Here is an 18,182-nt window from a genome sequence, read left to right as displayed (position 1 = left end):
ATGAATGCTTTTAAACAGCAAGGACACATTAAAATTGATAAAAGTTACAGTAAAGACATTTATAATGTTACAAAAAAAATTCTGTTTCAAATAAATGCAATTCTTTTTAACCTTCTATTCATCAAAGAATCCTGAAAAAATTATCTCGGTTTTCACAAAAATATTAAGCAGCTTTTAACATTGATAAAAATAAGAAATCATCATATTATACTGATTTCTGAAGGATCATGTGACACTGAAGACTGGAGTAATAATGCTGAAAATTCAGCTTTGATCACAGGAATAAATTACATTTTACAATTTATTAACTAAGAAAACACTTGTTTTAAATTGTAATAATATTTCACAATATTACTGTTTTTACTGTTTTTATTTTATTTTATAATTGCAGCCTTGGGGAGCAGACGAGACCTTTCAAAAACATTGAAGGTCTTAGTGTATATTAGCATGTTGTCAATAATACATAGCAAAATCGAATAATCTTATAAATTGTGACATCATAATCTAAAAAAGGTATCAAACAGAAAATAATCAGCCCTGATGAATCATTTTATGCATCATGTTGAACTTGCGCAGAGGTCATTCCCTGAAGCGACAGAGGACATTTTCAAGTCATGAGCGTCTGAAATCCCCTCATAGATTTTGGCATTGTTCAGATGAGCACAGACCTCCACACCCTCCTCTAGTCCCACAACAGCTGCTCATTACACCACTGACCCAGGATCAGCTGAAGCACATCCCTCATCATCATGGTCACCGTCCAGCAGGTCCAGGATCAGCTGCTGAGGGATCAAGGGTTTGGAGCTCAGCTGTTCAGACGTGAGTCAGACCGAGAGAGCAGATCTACACTTCTGAGAATGCTTTGATTCGTTCAGATCACTGCAGACATGTCTGCTAGAAGTTCAAAAGCTACTAGACATGGTTTTATTAAAGTGATACACATTTAGAAAAGTCCTTAACCTGTCTTAGTAAAAATTTGATATAATAATTCACAATAAGAAAAAAGAAGAAATAATAATCTTACTGTGGATGACATTTTATGAAATAAGAGCACATAAATACTTCAAATCCATAAGTAAATTCTTTAATAAGACTGTTTAAGCAGGAATCCAAATTTTTGCAGGATTATACAAGAACGATGGCTTTGAAAGGACTGTGGGTTCATAGAAACCTGGGAGGAGGAAATTTAGGATATTCAGTACATCGTTCCATGATCAAAACTCTTTAGCCAACTCCAGCTAAATGAAGTAAAAGCCTGATTTTTCAATGAAGCAGAGATGATGTAAGTGTTACCTGGACCAGGTACGTCCTGTCCTTTGTCCTCCTGTGTCCACCTACTTGTTCCAGACAGGAAGGCGGCGCTGGACACGAGGTGTTTGGCTGGAGGATTGTTGTTCACTATGTCATAGTGTCCCGGGCCGGGGAAGGGTGGGTCTTTGGCGGGTATCAGAGGTGGCGCTGATAATCCTAAGTAGTGTCTCCTTCTGCACAGCGATACAACTTTGATCATTTTATGTGACGAACATAAAACAGCTTAATCCAGTGTGAAGAATGATGAGACATCTGAGATATCATGATTATCTTTATACGGCTTTTGAAAACTAGTTAATGATAAAAGCAGCTGTTTTATGTCAAATATTTTCAAAAGTAGCTGTGTCTTCTGATGAAATTCTTTGCAAGCAATATTTAAATGGCCAAAAAGTAATTATTTTATAGTAGATGTTCCACCGGTGCATTATTGCTCTTAAAGGGACAGTTCACCCAAATATGAAAATTCTCTCATCATTTACTCATACTCAAGTTGTTCCAAACCTGTATGAATTTCTTTCTTCTGTTGAACACAAAAAAAGATATTTTGAAGAATGTCAGTAACTAAACAGTTGATGGACAAAATACTATGGAAGTCAATGGGGTCCATCAACCATTTGGTTACTGACATCTTTCAACATTTCTGGCAACACTTTATTTTAGGGTTCAATTCTCACTATTAACTAGTTGCTAATTAGCATGCATGATACTAGGATATTGATTATTTATTAGTTTTTATAAAGCACATATTAATGTCTTATTCTGCATGACCTTATTCTACATCCCTTAATCCTACCCAATTCCTAAACTTAAACTCTACAAGAACTACCATACTAACTATTAATAAACAGTAAATTAGGAGTTTATTGAGGCAAACGTCATAGTTAAAAGTGGATATGTGTTCCCCATACTAAAGTGTTACTAAATATCTTCTTCTCTGTTCAGCAGAAGAAAGAAATTCACACAGGCTTGGAACAAATGAGGGCGAGTAAATGATGACAGGATTTACATTTTTAGGGGAACTGTCCCTTTAAGAGCATGAAATAAAATGTATTTGATTGGTTTAAGTTTATTGCAGTCCTGTGACTGAACACTTACGGCAGAACGGTTCTCTTCACGGGTTCTGGTGGTTGATAGGGGTTGTATGTCCCGGGACCGGGGATGTTGTTTCTCACTGGCGGCTGGATCCGGGCAGTGGTGGATTTAAAACAGGAGACAGGAACTAGAGGAGTCTTCTGGACCAAAGCATCACTCACTTTATAGTGGCCTTCAGAACAAGGATAGAGATAGAAAGATTCATAATCTGTAATATATTTCATATGTTTGACAGTAGATAGCTTTAAACATGAACATATGAATAAATAGATTAATAGCATTACATATTTGATTGTGATTACAGCAAGGCATATCTCTTCTTTTCCTCATTTCACTACTGAATTTAAAATACAACCCATAATTCCAACTGTACAGTGGCTGTAATTACATGCACATGCAAAGGAACATTCACACCCTTGAAAAGCCGACAACACTCATCAATATTCACATGCTTTCAAATATAATGATGTTTTTAATTACAGTTAACTAATGAAGTGTTGACAATTTTAGCAGTTTGGATTGCACCTCTAACTTAATTATTCTAAAACTGGTCAAATATGTGAGTTACTCACAGGGAGAAGGTCCTTTAAAGTTGTCCATTAAAGTAACACTACGTCTGGTTTTGGAGCGAAATGCACATTGACCCGAAACGGTTGAATTTCTGTTCACGATATCATAAGACACCTGAGAGAACAAAAGAAGATTTTTTTTTTAAATAAATCATACATTCCAATTCAAAAGTTTAGAGACAGTAAGATTTTAAATAATTTCATATTTTCATTTAGCAAGGACGCATTAAATTGATCAAAAGTCACTGCAAAGACGTTTAAAAAGTTACAAAAGATTCTATTCCAAATAAATGCTGTTCTTTTGAACTTTCTAGTCATTAAAGAATCCTGAAAAAATGCATCATGGTTTCCACAAAAATATGAAACAGCACAACTGTTTTTAACATTAATAATAATAATAATAAATGTTTCTTGAGCAGTAAATCAGCATATTAGAATGATTTCTGAAGGATCATGTGACACTGAAGACTGGAGTACTTGCTAAAGTCATATTTACTGTAATCAATGATACTACATACATACATCATATTGATTTGGTGCAGGATTTTCACTTTTTTGCGTTTCCCTCTTTACTGCAAGAGGCAGACGGAACGTTCTGGATTCTCCTCTGTTAAAATCGTGCTTGTAAAGAAGAGACGTCTGGAGGTTATAAGCATCAGGTCCTGGGCATAACTTCGGAAAGCTACGGGGCACACGACCAGCCTTGAGATGCAAAAACAGTCGTTATATTTATGTCATATTTCAGTGAGCTGCAAGGAATGAACCTATTTAACAATATAAAATGCCTAAATGTCTAAAAATGAAAGTATGTTTTGAATTTTTAAGATTTAAGACCTTACATAATGATAAAACAGACATCACATGCATTGATTAATGTAAGATAAATCAGTAATTAAAGTGTCTGATGATCAGGGTCTCACTTTTGACGCAAAGCTGCCCGTTCCTCTTTTAGAGAATGAAGGACTGCATTCCTCAGCATCTCCGTGTGAGACATATGAACCAGGACCTGGGTTCTCATTCTGAAATGATAGACAGACAGACAGACAGATAGTCAAGTCAAGTCAAGTCAAGTTTATTTGTATAGCGCTTTTCACAATACAGATTGCATCAAAGCAGCTTCACAGTATTAAATTAAAATAATACAACAAAGTTTGTTTCAAGAGGAATTTATTGATTGATAAAATTAAATTAAATATCCCCAAAATATCCCCAACTGAGCAAGCCAAAGGCAACAGTGGCAAGGAACCGAAAAACTCCATCAAGTGACCTAATGGTGTCCTAAAACTCCATCAGGTGCCTTAATGGAGAAAAAAAAAACCTTGGGAGAACCCAGGCTCAGTCGGGGGCCAGTTCTCCTCTGGCATTGGATAGAGGCCGGATTGTAGTTTGAACTGTAGGATTATATGAATGCCTGGCTGAAGAGATGCGACTTTAATCTAGTTTTAAACTGGGAGAGCGAGTCTGAGCAACGAACAGTATCAGGAAGACTATTCCAGAGTTTTGGAGCCAAATGTGAAAATGCTCTCCCTCCTTTGGTGGTTCTGGATATCCTAGGTATGACCAAAAGCCTTGAATTTAGTGATCTCAAAGAGCGCGATGGATTATAGGGCGATAGAAGATCCGTTAAATAGACTGGAGCTAAGCCGTTTAGGGCTTTATAAGTCAGTAGCAATACCTTGTAATTAATACGGAACTTTATAGGTAACCAATGCAGTGATGATAAAATCGGTGTTATATGATCATATTTTCTTGATCTCGTAAGAACTCTAGCGGCGGCATTTTGGACTAACTGTAGCTTGTTTATTGAGGATGCAGGACAACCAGCTAATAAAGCATTACAGTAATCCAGTCTCGAGGTCATGAATGCATGAACTAACTTTTCTGCATCAGAAACTGATAGCATATTACGTAGCTTAGCAATGTTTCTAAGGTGGAAAAAGGCTGTTTTTGTAACATAAGAAATATGATTTTCAAAAGACAGGTTGCAATCGAGTATAACACCCAGGTCTTTTACTGTAGAGGATAAAGTAACAGGACATCCTATGATGTTAAAGTTGTATTGTGCGAGGTTTTGTGGGCGGTTTTTTGAACCGATAAGTATTACCTCTGTCTTGTCTGGATTTAATAAAAGAAAATTACGCGTCATCCAATCTTTTATATCTTTAACACACTCTGTCAATTTGGAAAATGTAGCGTTTTCATCCGGCCGTGATGAAATATATATTTGAGTGTCATCAGCATAACAATGGAAACTAATTCCATGTTTCCTTATAATATTTCCAAGTGGCATCATATATATTGAAAATAACAGGGGGCCTAATACAGATCCCTGCGGCACTCCATAGTTTACTGGAGTTATGATCGATTTTTCTCCATTTAAATAGACAAAATGGTAGCGGTCAGATAGGTATGATTTGAACCAGCTTAGTGCTTGTCCTTGAACACCAGTATAATTTTGTAGTCGATCTAAGAGTATTGTGTGATCTATAGTATCGAACGCAGCACTAAGATCAAGTAAAACTAGTATTGAGATACAGCCTTGGTCAGAAGCTAAAAGTAAATCATTTGTGATTTTAACGAGCGCAGTTTCAGTGCTATGATGCGGTCTGAATCCAGACTGAAACTTTTCATAGATATCATTTTGTTGCAAGAAAGAGCCCAGTTGAGCGGACACCACTTTTTCTAATATTTTAGACATAAATGGAAGATTTGAAATGGGTCTATAATTTGCTAGATTATTATGATCTAATTGTGGTTTCTTAATGAGAGGTTTTATAACTGCCAGTTTAAATGTTCTTGGAACATGACCTAAAGATAAAGACGAGTTAATAATATTGAGGAGAGGCTCTTCCACTACAGATAACACTTCTTTCAGTAGTTTAGTTGGTATAGGATCTAATAAACATGTTGTTGTTTTAGATGAAGTGATAAGTTTATTTAACTCTTTTTGTTCTATAGTTGTAAAGCACTGTAATTGTTCTTTCGGGGTGATAATTGAAGCTGAATTGTAAGGCGCGATTGAAGATTGAACGTTTATAATTGTGGTTCTGATGCTTTCTATTTTCTCAGTGAAGTAGTTCATGAAATCATTACTACTGAACTGTAACGGGATATTTTGTTCGGGTGACGTCTGTTTATTTGTTAGTCTAGCCACGGTGTTAAATAGAAACCTTGGATTGTTTTGGTTGTTTTCTATTAGTTTGCGGAGGTGCTCAGCCCTGGCAGCTTTTAGGGCCTTTTTATAACGTGACATACTGTCTTTCCACGCGATTCTAAAGACCTCTAAATTAGTTTGTTTCCATTTACGCTCTAAAATACGGGTTTCTCTCTTTAAAACATGCGTAGTATTGTTATACCATGGTGCTTTATTTTTCTCTCTGACCTTTTTTAATTTAATAGGTGCAACCACATCCAATGTTCTAGAGAGAATGGTGCTCATAGTGCTAGTTAGTTCTTCTAGTTCATCTGTTTGTTTGGGTTCAGGCAGCAGCTGAGACAGATTAGATAAGCAATTTGAGAAATTATCTATGGTGGATGGGAGGATTGTTCTGCCTGGTTGATAACGCGACGCCGCATGACATATTACAGCAGTACGTAATATGCAAGTTACCATGTAGTGATCAGTGACTTCATCACTTTGTGGAATGATATCTATATCGGTTGGATCGGTTCCGTGTGATATAATTAAATCGAGTGTATGATTAAGACGATGAGTTGGTCCGGTGACGTTTTGCTTGACCCCAAATGAATTTAATAAATCTGTAAACGCAGCTCCTAACGCATCATTTGGATTATCTACGTGTATGTTAAAATCTCCAACAATTAATGCTTTATCGACATTGACTAATAGGTCTGAGAGAAAATCTGCAAACTCTTTTAGGAAATCAGCGTAAGGCCCTGGCGGTCTATATACGGTAGCCAAGGCTAGAGATAATAGGGATGTTTTTCTAACATCTAAGAGCGTAACATTTAGTACAAGTACTTCAAATGAAATAAACTTATAACCCGTTTTCTGAGTAACATTTAGAATATCTTTATAAATGGTTGCAACACCTCCGCCACGGCCAATCAGACGGGGCTCATGCTTATAACAGTATCCAGGAGGAGTAGACTCATTAATACCGAAATAATCATTTGGTTTAAGCCAGGTTTCAGTAAGGCAAAGTACATCGAAGCTATTATCTGTGACTATTTCATTTACAATAACTGCCTTAGGTGTGAGTGATCTAATGTTTAGAAGACCTAGCTTTAGAAATAGTTTTTGTTTACTAATAGCAACATTTTCTGTTTTAATAACAATTAGATTTTTCCTAGATCCTGCATTAGATTTATTATTTGATCTCACTAAACGAGGAATAGACACGGTTTCTATGCAATGTTCTACACTAGTATTTATATCAGTTGAATTGGTGCAGCAGAGACTATGATTTGGACTTTTGGTTACTAGTCAAAGGGTATTTAACATTTTGGAGATGTTATCTGACAGAAGATCCGCTCCGAATCTGCTTGGGTGTAAGCCATCAGCACGGAAAAGCCTAGGACGCTCCCAAAACAGATTCCAATTATTTACAAAGAGCAGTTTCTGCTCATTGCACCATGACATTAACCATTCATTTAGCGCAAATAATCTGCTGAATTTTTCATGCCCTAGTCGGTACGTGGGAAGCGGTCCTGACACAATGATCGTTGTTTCAGGCGATGTGCTGCGTACCGTATCGATTAGATTCCTGAAGTCTTTCTTCAGAATCTCCGTCTGGCGCAGCCTGATGTCGTTCACTCCCGCGTGCAGGACCACAGTTCCGACGCGCTCGTCACCGTTCAGGATCTCGGGAACGCGAGCAGCGATTTCAGAAACACGAGCACCAGGGAAGCAGTGACTTTGCACCTTACTTGTACCTAACGTAGCGTGTACGTGCCGAACGATGGAATCGCCGATGATCACAGCATCGCGTTCTGTTTCGCGTAGAGGGGAGAAGCGGTTTTGTGTCGATAACTCGAAAACCGGGAGGGTCGGAGAAAGTCTTGGTCTAAACCTGACTCGCGTCTTCCGCTGCGGAACCACCCAGGCTTCGTGGTGGCGTGTTGGAGCCGGAGTGAACGAGACCATGGCTGATTTCGACCGATGCTGAGGAACGCACGGAGTAGACGCGGTCGGAGTCAGCGGGTTAGTAACGTTAAACACTGATTTGTGTGCATCGGCGCGTGATGTTTCAAGAGCCAAACACCGGTCTCTCAGCTCGGCCTGTCTCAATAAAAGGTTGTGGATCTGTTTCTCAACAGCTTCCAGCTCAGACTGCAGTGCGTGAAGCTCAAATGTGTCCTCACCTGCACCAAGCGGTAGACTACTTACATCTGATATATTCGCCATTTTAACAGATGGACAGTGAGTTAGCAACGAAGCTACCAGTGATGCTATCAATATTAATACTAATTTATATTATAAGTTTGTTTGTAAATGAGTGTGGAGAAGACGCGTTCAGCCGTGATCCACGGACGTAACCTTTAAGAGTATGCAGCGTTGGATCACTAATAGGCTTGAGACGCGTCTGCTCAACAGTCCGCGTTGTAACTATGAGGTTTTTTAGTGATAGGGGTGTAGAGTAGACGCACGATAGGCGAAAAAAAAGTGTTTGTTTATAAGTGAGTGTGGAGAAGACTCGTTCAGCCGTGATCCACGGACGTAACCTTTAAGAGTATGCAGCGTTGGATCACTAATAGGCTTGAGACGCGTCTGCTCAACAGTCCGCGTTGTAACAATGAGGTTTGAGCAGTAGTGCTTCTCAGTGAGGAAGAGTAGAAAATGTTCGTTGTAAGCGGGTTTAAAGAGAAAAATCAAGAATTATAAATCAAATCGATAGAGCTCCAAAAACAACAACGCATTCAGACGCAACGCATGATAATAACAGGACAAAACATTACTCACCGTGTTTGTTGAGTGTTTCTTATTCACCTGAGCTTTTATGAACTCAAAGGCGCGAGAGAAAATAAATAAATAAAAATAGCTGAGCGCAAGGGTGGCGCGTTAACAGGCTAGCGAATTACTAGCGTGTTATGCGTCAGGGTTGGGTAAGCTGTATTTAGTAGTAATATAAACAACTAGAAATTGTAGTAAATGGTGGTTCAAAACAAGGAAATACGAGGCTAAGACGGAGCTTACAGCTCCGAAGCAAACACACTCACAGCAGGCAGCGAGAAAAATCAAGAATTATAAATCAAATCGATAGAGCTCCAAAAACAACAACGCATTCAGACGCGACGCATGATAATAACAGGACAAGACATTACTCACCGTGTTTGTTGAGTGATTCTTACTCACCTGAGCTTTTATGAACTCAAAGGCGCGAGCGCGCGAGAGACAAATAAATAAATAAAAATAGCTGAGCGCACGGGTGGCGCGTTAGCAGGCTAGCGAATTATACCGTGTTGTGCTAGTAGCAACGGAAGCCAGCGATGTTGGGCAAGCCGTATTTAGTAGTAGTATAAACAACTAGAAATTGTAGTAAATTCTGGTTCAAAACAAGGAAATACGAGACTAAGACGGAGCTTACAGCACCGAAGCAAAAACACTCACGGCAGACAGGAGCAAAGATAGTGATAGTGATATTTTAATTGAATTGAATTTTATTTTTTTATTGAATGTGGGAGAGTTGGATTACTTATGAAACTCACCAGGTGATCCTGAAACCTCTTTGTCTGTGAAGAAAAGCCTTTCTTCTCTTCATTACTGATGATGACTGTCTGGTACTTGGTAGGAATGGATGAAGCACATCCCTGACCTACTATAGAAACAGATACATGACTGTGAATAAGAATAAATACAGTAAAATAAAAACTCTTTAACAGATTTAATGACACTAGAGGTAAATCACTCACATTCATTCAGTCCTTTGTGTAGTTTACCCATGCCTTCCTTTCCCTGATCATGCAGTTCTCTATGTGTAGAGGGAGAAATAAAAAGATAAACAGAAGAAAAGTCTTATTTTAATAATGACCAGTCAGTTTAAACATCGAGAGAACTGCCTGTGCTCGTGTTTTCATGCTGTTGTAGGTGAACTCGCTCAAGAGTTTCGGTCGGATTTACTCTTTGTTGCCATGGCAACATGTAAACGTCACGCTGCGGGTTCAGAAAAATAGTTTAGCAAAAGCATTACAAACAAAACAACTACACAAAACTATCTAAAATTAAAAAATAAACTATTTTAAATTATTTATAAAATTCTACAATTTTACGACCCATTAGGTTTAAAAGGATATTGAAATTAATTAAATATTTTATTAATATGCTAGTTTTTCTTCCTTTCGTTCCATTGTCCTCTCTAAATCTTATGCCAAAGGCATGCTTTTACATTAGTTAACGCAAGGCTAGTTGCTTTTATAACAAAATACTCTGGCGCCGCTTGGTGGCTACTGGATATATTTGTGTGTAAAATGTAAAAAAAGCGGGAGAAAGCGCGATATCTTGTTGTGCGGGGCCCCACACACGAGCTTCATGTTATTCAGCTGAAGGCATAGAAATTACATATTGGCTAGAAAGAAAAAGAACATAAACTCACGAAGGCGTGGCTTATCCGTTAGTGTACGTGTTTCATTGGTCAAAGAGGATACGTCACATGTAATCTCAATGAGTATTAAAATCTTATAAATGTTATATTTCTTAGATATTATAATTGACATTGATTGACACAAAGTCACAAATTGACATGGGCTTCAATTGTATACACCCACCGTCAGAATATTATTATCATATTTCCCTGGCATAAAACTGATCGCAGCCTACCCAAACCGAAATCCTTATTGAATACTGCCATTTTTTTTTTAAATCAATAAAAAAAAAATCCTGGAGGATCCCTGTTACAGGTTTGGAGCATAGAGGTTTGGAGGATTAGGCCTACTCGCTCATTTTTTGTCTTTTTGAAAACCCAAACAAATCTTTAGAAACTATTAACTTTCTTATTTTTTGTGGCAAAGTTTTATTTTCACAAACAAAGTTTTCTTAAGAAAATTCCTACTTTTAAAGATTTCTTATGTAAAGTACAGAAAATAGAAAATGTACTGCTTTTTTGAAGAAATATGATGAGATCTTCCATGTACCATGATTAATATCTGTTTGCTGTTTATTTTCTCTCTCTCTTTGTTTCGTTCTTTTCATTTTTGTACTGGAGGATTGTGCAAGAATGATTTTACTTGTTTAATTTGTACATTGTTGGAAATGTTCTAGATTTCTAAGAGATGCGTGTTTGTGGTTGTAATTGTTCTTTCTTTAATAAAAAATAAAATAAATACTCAATTTTATTCGATTCGAAATCTCCTGTGGAGGGGAGCGAGCGTCCCCTGTCGGACTGGAGGACATGTGAAGTACTGCAGTCGAATGATCTGCATCAGCTCTTCTCGGTCATTGAGCAGTTCAGTTCCATCATGGCGATGCACGCCAAAGCGACTCCACCGCAGATCCCCGATACCCGCCGCGAGCTTTCCGAGCTGGTCAAGAGAAAGCAAGAGCTTGCGGTAATTATACACGTTTCTAAATATCCAAAATACCTAAATCCATCTTTGACCCGGCATTAAATAATGCGTATATTGACTGGAATACCCGTATCTGTGATAAGCATGCTAACGCGAGACTGAAATAGACTTGTACAGAGACATTATTTAGAATGAATACATGTTTGTTTGTATTTAATAATCAGATAGTCTTAGGTTATCATATTTGTACTACATATCAAAATGACTCTTCCAATAACTGCTGTATATCTTGTATATTTATGTTAACATGCTAACTGTGTTAGCCGCTTTTGTTATGGCGCCTCCTGATGCACAACATACAGCAGATATACAACATTAAAGACATGCCACTTGTGCATAGCTTGAGGTTTACTTTGTACAGTTTCAGAAATGAGTGAAGAACGTAGAACTGCACAGTGAAATTAATATTATTACGATGTGATCATATGTAGGCCATGTATGATTGACAGCTGCAGCTACAATAATTTTTAACGGCAATTTAGCTTGACTTCGTTTTTAGCTTCATGTTTAAATGAACAGTATGTATATAGGCTATACTTTACAGATGTTGCATGTATTTTTATCAGGAGACTCTGGTGAATCTGGAAAGACAGATTTATGCATTTGAAGGCAGTTACCTGGAGGACACTCAGATGTACGGGAACATCATTCGAGGATGGGACCGATATCTGACCAATCAAAAGTGAGTGTAAAGTGACATCATGTGGTTTAATGATGTATAATATAAATCTTAAAGTCATCCAGGTCAGCATCAGCTTTCTTCTGCTTTAGGAATTCCAACAGCAAGACTGATCGGAGGAACAGGAAGTTCAAGGAAGCGGAACGTCTTTTCAGCAAGTCCTCTGTCACATCAGTGGCGGTCAGTATTTTAGAAATATATAATAGGAAATAATAACAAAGATATTAAACAATAATTAAGAAAATTATTTAAAATTATTATTTTTGTGTGAAATGTCTTACAGGCTGTTTGTGCTCTTGGAGGGATTCCTGATCATATGAATGAAAAACGTGAGTAGAATCTCAAACTTCTTGTGTTTGCAAGGAATTTCAGTTAATCATGTATCTTCATTTATTGTTAAATGGACTGTGTTTTAAAACCTATTGAGCTGTGTAGGGATTACCCTCCCTCATAGGCTCATCGTCTACCTAGGCAGCATTTTGGGGTATCGTCTAATGAACATTCAGAATGTGTATGTGAAGTCCAGAAATGCTGTCTAGGTTGGCAGCTCATAAAGTTACAAGGTGTGTTGGACTTGAAGTGGCGCTGCGCAGACCGATCGGAATCTGACATCACAGTACCACGAGAGCAGACGGCTCTATGGTTTCGAATCGCTCTCGCAGTGCTTTGATGTCATACACCGATCGGTCTTCACAGCGCCACTTCAAGTCGAACACAACTTTTTTCACACCATTACTCCGACCTGCAGCTATCTCTGTCTCGTTTTACATCGAACACACCTAAAGGTACACAATGGAACTTTTGGTTAAAAAAAGAACATTGCGTTTTGCTGAAGAACATTGTTTTGGTTGTGCTTCGGCTCTGCGTGACGGTGCGGATGAATATGGATATTCTACTGCTCATAAAACATTCACTACTAGTCTTAAGAGATATAACCAGTTTAGAAGGAAAGGATCTCAAGTTGACTAGTTGAAGATGTTACTGTAGCTTTACCCATTCATAGGCACGGTACTTCCTTGAACATAAATTCCAGTACAGCGCTACAACAACCATAATGACATGACCCTTCACAATAGATAATGCTTTACAATCAACTCTGTTATAGAGCTACATATGACAATTTATCTGTTCAATAAAATACCTCACTCACCTGTTGAATAATAAAAACACCATCTCCACATCGCCTTTACAACATTTCAAATCAGTTCTTGCCATCTCCTAAAAGCCAAGCTAATGTTGATTCTTGTTTTATTACGAGCTCTGTCATGTTTTCTTTTTGCCAGCAGATTCTCAGATGTTTGAGATTTAGCTGCTTCATGTCAACCTTTCCCACTCGTTGTGAAAGCTAATCTTTGCTACTCCCACACCAGACACACGTCAAAGTAGCCGGAGCAACTTTTTTTCTATTTACGGGATGGTGTATTGAGAAAAAAAAAGTTACATAGTGTAACTTTGAGAGAAACAGCCAATTTGACGATTGTTTTGCAAGAATTGTAAGTTACTATGATTCAGTGTATTTAGTGGCCTGATGTGTTAATCACTTTATGTTTATAAACTTTCCTTTTCCTCTGCTCCTATAGGCGAGCCAGGCAGCGGAACAGAGAGTGACACGTCCCCGGACCTCCAGAACCAGGAAAACGAACCCAGCCAGGAAGACACAGAGGAGGCAGACGGAGCCTTACAGGACCTGAAACCCCAGAAAGCCGCTTCATCTTCCTCTGGAAGCCACCACAACAGCCACAAGAAACGCAAGAACAAGAACAGACACAGGTACCTGATCTCCAGCATGCCCTTGGGGTCCAGGATATAGGATGGTTATTTATTTATGACCATATTCCGGCTGATCCAGTGCTAATTCAGAACAGGCTGTGAAATATTTGATGTAATGTCCTGTGGACTCCTCTGAGTGGATGTGGGATCAGTCATAAATTGACATATTCATAGATGATTATGATAGCCACGCCTCTTTACCCAAACGGGAGGAGTTACTTCAGTTTCATTTTTGTTCTTTCATTTCTGTTCTTTTATTTTTGTTCTTTCCTCTCTTATGGATTTGGCCTAAAGACTCACAGTCCTAATGTTTATCTAATGCTGTTTTGGTCTAGTTCAGACCTATAAGAGCCCGGTTTGATTAGAAAATGAAACACTCAAATGAAACCGTTTGTAATAGATGGACAGAAGGAAGATCAGGGTTTTTCCTGGCTCAAAATGAGGCGGAGGTGGTAAAATCCTAATAATGTATTTTAATGATAAGATAATTAAATTTGTATTTTTTGTAGATCATCATATAGCCATATATGTTTCCCACATTATTTTTGTGGTTGGAGCTTGGTACCCCTAGGGGGGTCCGGGGGCATGCCCCCCCAGAAGATTTGTTTTTAAATTTTAAAGATAAATTCATTAAACTTTGATAAACTTTGAGTCACCCGAATTCACTGTTAAAAATAAATAATCCACCCGCAAACCGCCCATATTCTTTGATTTAGATATCTGCATCTGATCATCACATTACAATTATTCAAATTCTCAGTGTTAAGAATGTTAATATGGTAACATATCACACTGAAGTAGGCTGATTTAAAATGAACATTTATTTAAAATAAAAGTTCTTCTTTTGGCAAAATTACATTTCCTTAATAGCCTAAACAGAGGCTTTAGCCTACTCCCTTCAAGCTTAAAGGGTTAGTTCACCCAAAAATGAAAATTCTGTCAGTAATTACTCACCCTCATGTTGTTCCAACCCTGTAAGACCTTCGTTCATCTTCGGAACACAAATTAAGATATTTTCTGCTATGAACAAATCCTGTTCATTGCGTTTTACCGTGATAAATCGAGTTTTGTCGAGAGCCGTAGGCAGCACGAAATTTGACGGAGGCCGCCGCCTCATAATTCTCTATGCAGGAAAAACTCTGGAAGATTGAGGAGCTCGTTTTCAACAACTCACTGAGTGCAGAGAACATACAGCCCATTTCCTTACTGTATTTATAGATGATTTATGGACAATTACTATGGATTGGAAGATTTGATATTAACTGGATCTAATATATTAACTAATTTCAGACCCTTTCAAATTTTTCTTTATTGTTGGACAAAATCCATTTGCTGATATAATCCTGTCATTAAGCCACAAAAATGATGGCGAATCGTGATTTTGTTATGTGTGGTTTGCTTTGGAGCAGATTAAGTTTACATCCAGGATCGTTTCCCATTAAATAAGATGAGCACTAGCTAGGGTCTAATATTCACTGATGCCCTATAGAGGATGCTTTAGTGTCTACATATAAACCCAAGTGTTGACACCCTATCTAGTCCACTGTGGGATTGATGTGCTGGTCGTCTAGTGCACTAACCTCTGATGCTCTCTTCCTTCCTAACGCTGCCCCCTTCAGCCCCTCTGGCATGTTTGATTATGACTTTGAGTAAGTCTCAATTTTACTTCCTGTTTCTCAGTCCCGTGTCTTCTGTCCGTTAGCTGTGTAGGGCCGTCCACGTCGCGTGGATGAATGCTGTGATGCTTGCTTCTGCCTCATCATTCGCAGATGTTGCTGCAGTTTTGTTTTGGTTTTGCATTTATTTTTCAGCTGCATGCTTGTGGAGTTCATAGACATGTTGGGTTTTTTAGTTAGTTGCATGCAGGGTTTTAAACGGGTTCACTAGTTTATCTGACCATGATGGGGTTTATTTGTTTTCTCCTCACAGATTTGACATGAAGATGAACAAGAAACCCAGAGCGGTAAGTTCAGATGTACTCATCTCGTACACATGTAAATAACTTAAAATATTTTGCTGTTAAATATAATGTTATATAAACTAAAGTTTGAATGTGCCAGATCATGTCACTACAGACCAATCAGTGATGACAGTATTTGCATATTCTGATGTTTTCCCACTGCTTAATATATTGGGAAATCTTTTGTTAATAAAATAATGTAAATTTGAATTGTCGAAGCTTTCACACATATTAGCTCATCTTTTTCTCCAGAGTGTAATAGTGTGATTTGTGTGATTCTGCAGGATTACTCGGCCTAACGGATCCCCTCAGTCTCACTCACAGACATTCACACAAACCAAACCTCTTCAGTCAATCCTGATTCTCTCCGGTCCAGAACGTCTGGATCTTCTCCTGCATTTCTCCTTTTGTGTTTGCTTTTTCCCTGACCGTAGTGAAGCTCTCATGTGATTTGTAGTCTGTTATTGCATGATATATATTGCAAAAATGAGGTTCCAGAACTGCTCATAATGCTGGAATCTTTTTATTTATTACGTTACATAGATGATGCATCAGTGGATCCAGACCGTTGCCTTTTGCTTTTGGATATCCATCAGACTTGTGTAGCTATTGTAAAAAATTGGTCATGTCATTATTTTTTGTTTTGTTTTTTTACCATCTTGTTTTGAATAAAACTGAGACAGTGTGTGTGTTGTTTGGTGGCCAGTTCTTGAATTAAAAACTGGACTGTGTAAGCATCTTGGTAAATGTTATTAAAACCATTTATACTAGTTGTTCAAACACTGAGATAAATTATGTAGAGAAACTCGTTTTACTGCTGTTTTCTTTTGTTTGAGACATTATAAACCTTTTAATTTGGATTTTGTAAAATCATAGCAGTGTTTCTCAGAGCAGATCGACTGAACCCTGCCTCTACGAGAGCGACAGACCGTCCCATTAAAATATCAGATATAAGAGCAACAGATTGACTAACGATCCTTATGACTTTATGAAACATCTTTACGTTGAGCGGCATTTGTCCTGGAAAATCTTAACAGATCTCACCAAACAATCAAGCTTTTGTAAGTCTGTTATTTTTCTTCTTCAGGACCTGATAGAACCATCAGTCCCAATACAAATAAATACATGAACCAAACACACCGAATACAGGGACAAATGTAAATGTGTGAATACAGGAGGAGCTCTGACATCACTGTAGTTCAGAGAGATTCAGAGAATGTAAAACTATCTGATCAACAATGATATGGACTCCCGAAACGATCAACCTCTTTAAACAACAGAATATTTATTGATCCGTTCAAAGAGTCTTGTGGACACATCTGATCCTCACAGGTAAGAGATAGAAATATAAGAGAGATTGTGCTGAACAGGTTTCTAATGGAAGTGATCTGGTTTAGTAGGTTTATGTCAAACAAAAGTTGAACAGAACCAGGGTCCGTTTGCATAAAAAACTACTAAGACTTGTCTTACATGTTTTTCCTTCTGGCTGTACATAACTTTTTTAAGCCTGTTACATGAAAACGTAGATTGGTCTAATTTGAGACCGAAAAGTAAGACCGATAACCCCTAAATAACTGTGATTTAGTTCTTGAGACAGTCTTAACATAATAGTTGTTTATGCAACTGGCCCGGGGGATTAATCATGTCAAGTTGTTCACTGAAATGGTAGCTGTCAGAATTGTATTTAAATATGTCATTTGATTGGTTATGAAGCAAAGTTTGGCCTATCTTTAATTTTGTCATACAACATGAAAACTAAAGAAACAGGAAGTATAAATGACCCTTACACAGAAAAACCTGCTGAACCTGCTACAAAGTTTTGTGCACAAATGTGTCAAAACACCTTATAAAGAGTGAAGAAAGTATGACAATGCAGACACACTTGACCAGATGAAATAATACATCAGTTTATTATTTATTATTGACATTTTTGTCAGAAAATATTTTAAATAAAAATGTATGTTTGTTTAATATTGTTTGCGTTTAATATAAACAGCAAATGTTCCGTTTTTTATGAATACACTCACTGTTTGAAAGGAACTTTTCTCCTACAATTTTTTTTTACTGTGCTGAAATGGTATCAGAATTGTATTAAAACTATTTCATTTGAAAAACACTGCAGCTGAAAATCACATTTACTTAAAATAATATTAAATGTCTCTTGGTCATTCAAAATATTTGTTAATTTTTAAACATGATTTCCTATTTAAGATTATTCTGTTATTGTTTTATTTTGCCTTGAAAATAAAGAGGTGAAAAAATGGCAGAATCACCATCA

General features: G+C 37.5%; 2 protein-coding genes across 4 annotated transcripts; one reads left to right on the top strand and one right to left on the bottom strand.

Moving 5' to 3' along the window:
- Window positions 1–11,446, bottom strand: stpg1 (sperm-tail PG-rich repeat containing 1). Of its 2 annotated transcripts, XM_082186279.1 has the most exons (9): window positions 11,332–11,446; window positions 9,846–9,904; window positions 9,642–9,751; window positions 3,893–3,991; window positions 3,495–3,674; window positions 2,976–3,087; window positions 2,407–2,575; window positions 1,294–1,484; window positions 1–1,171 (listed from the first exon to the last, which is right to left on the bottom strand). In XM_082186279.1, the coding sequence occupies exons 1-9, from the start codon at window positions 11,349–11,351 to the stop codon at window positions 1,098–1,100; spliced, it is 1,014 nt and encodes a 337-aa protein (XP_082042405.1). In that variant the 5' UTR covers window positions 11,352–11,446; the 3' UTR covers window positions 1–1,097. The 2 variants fall into 2 exon arrangements, with proteins under 2 accessions (XP_082042405.1, XP_082042404.1); XM_082186278.1 differs by lacking the exon at window positions 11,332–11,446 and having other exon boundaries at window positions 9,846–11,231.
- meaf6 (MYST/Esa1-associated factor 6) lies at window positions 11,347–16,589 on the top strand. 2 transcript variants are annotated; one of them, XM_082186328.1, is made up of 8 exons: window positions 11,347–11,477; window positions 12,062–12,177; window positions 12,267–12,354; window positions 12,458–12,503; window positions 13,755–13,944; window positions 15,564–15,593; window positions 15,874–15,907; window positions 16,189–16,589. In XM_082186328.1, the coding sequence occupies exons 1-8, from the start codon at window positions 11,388–11,390 to the stop codon at window positions 16,201–16,203; spliced, it is 609 nt and encodes a 202-aa protein (XP_082042454.1). In that variant the 5' UTR covers window positions 11,347–11,387; the 3' UTR covers window positions 16,204–16,589. The 2 variants fall into 2 exon arrangements, with proteins under 2 accessions (XP_082042454.1, XP_082042455.1); XM_082186329.1 differs by lacking the exon at window positions 15,564–15,593.
- Window positions 16,590–18,182: the final 1,593 nt, after the last annotated feature.

The sequence above is a fragment of the Leuciscus leuciscus genome (genome assembly GCF_965113295.1).
Source record: "Leuciscus leuciscus genome assembly, chromosome: 12".
Lineage (NCBI taxonomy): Eukaryota > Metazoa > Chordata > Actinopteri > Cypriniformes > Leuciscidae > Leuciscus > Leuciscus leuciscus.
The sequence above is the reverse complement of the archived record's forward strand: the minus strand, read 5'-3'. Positions and strand labels throughout refer to the sequence as shown.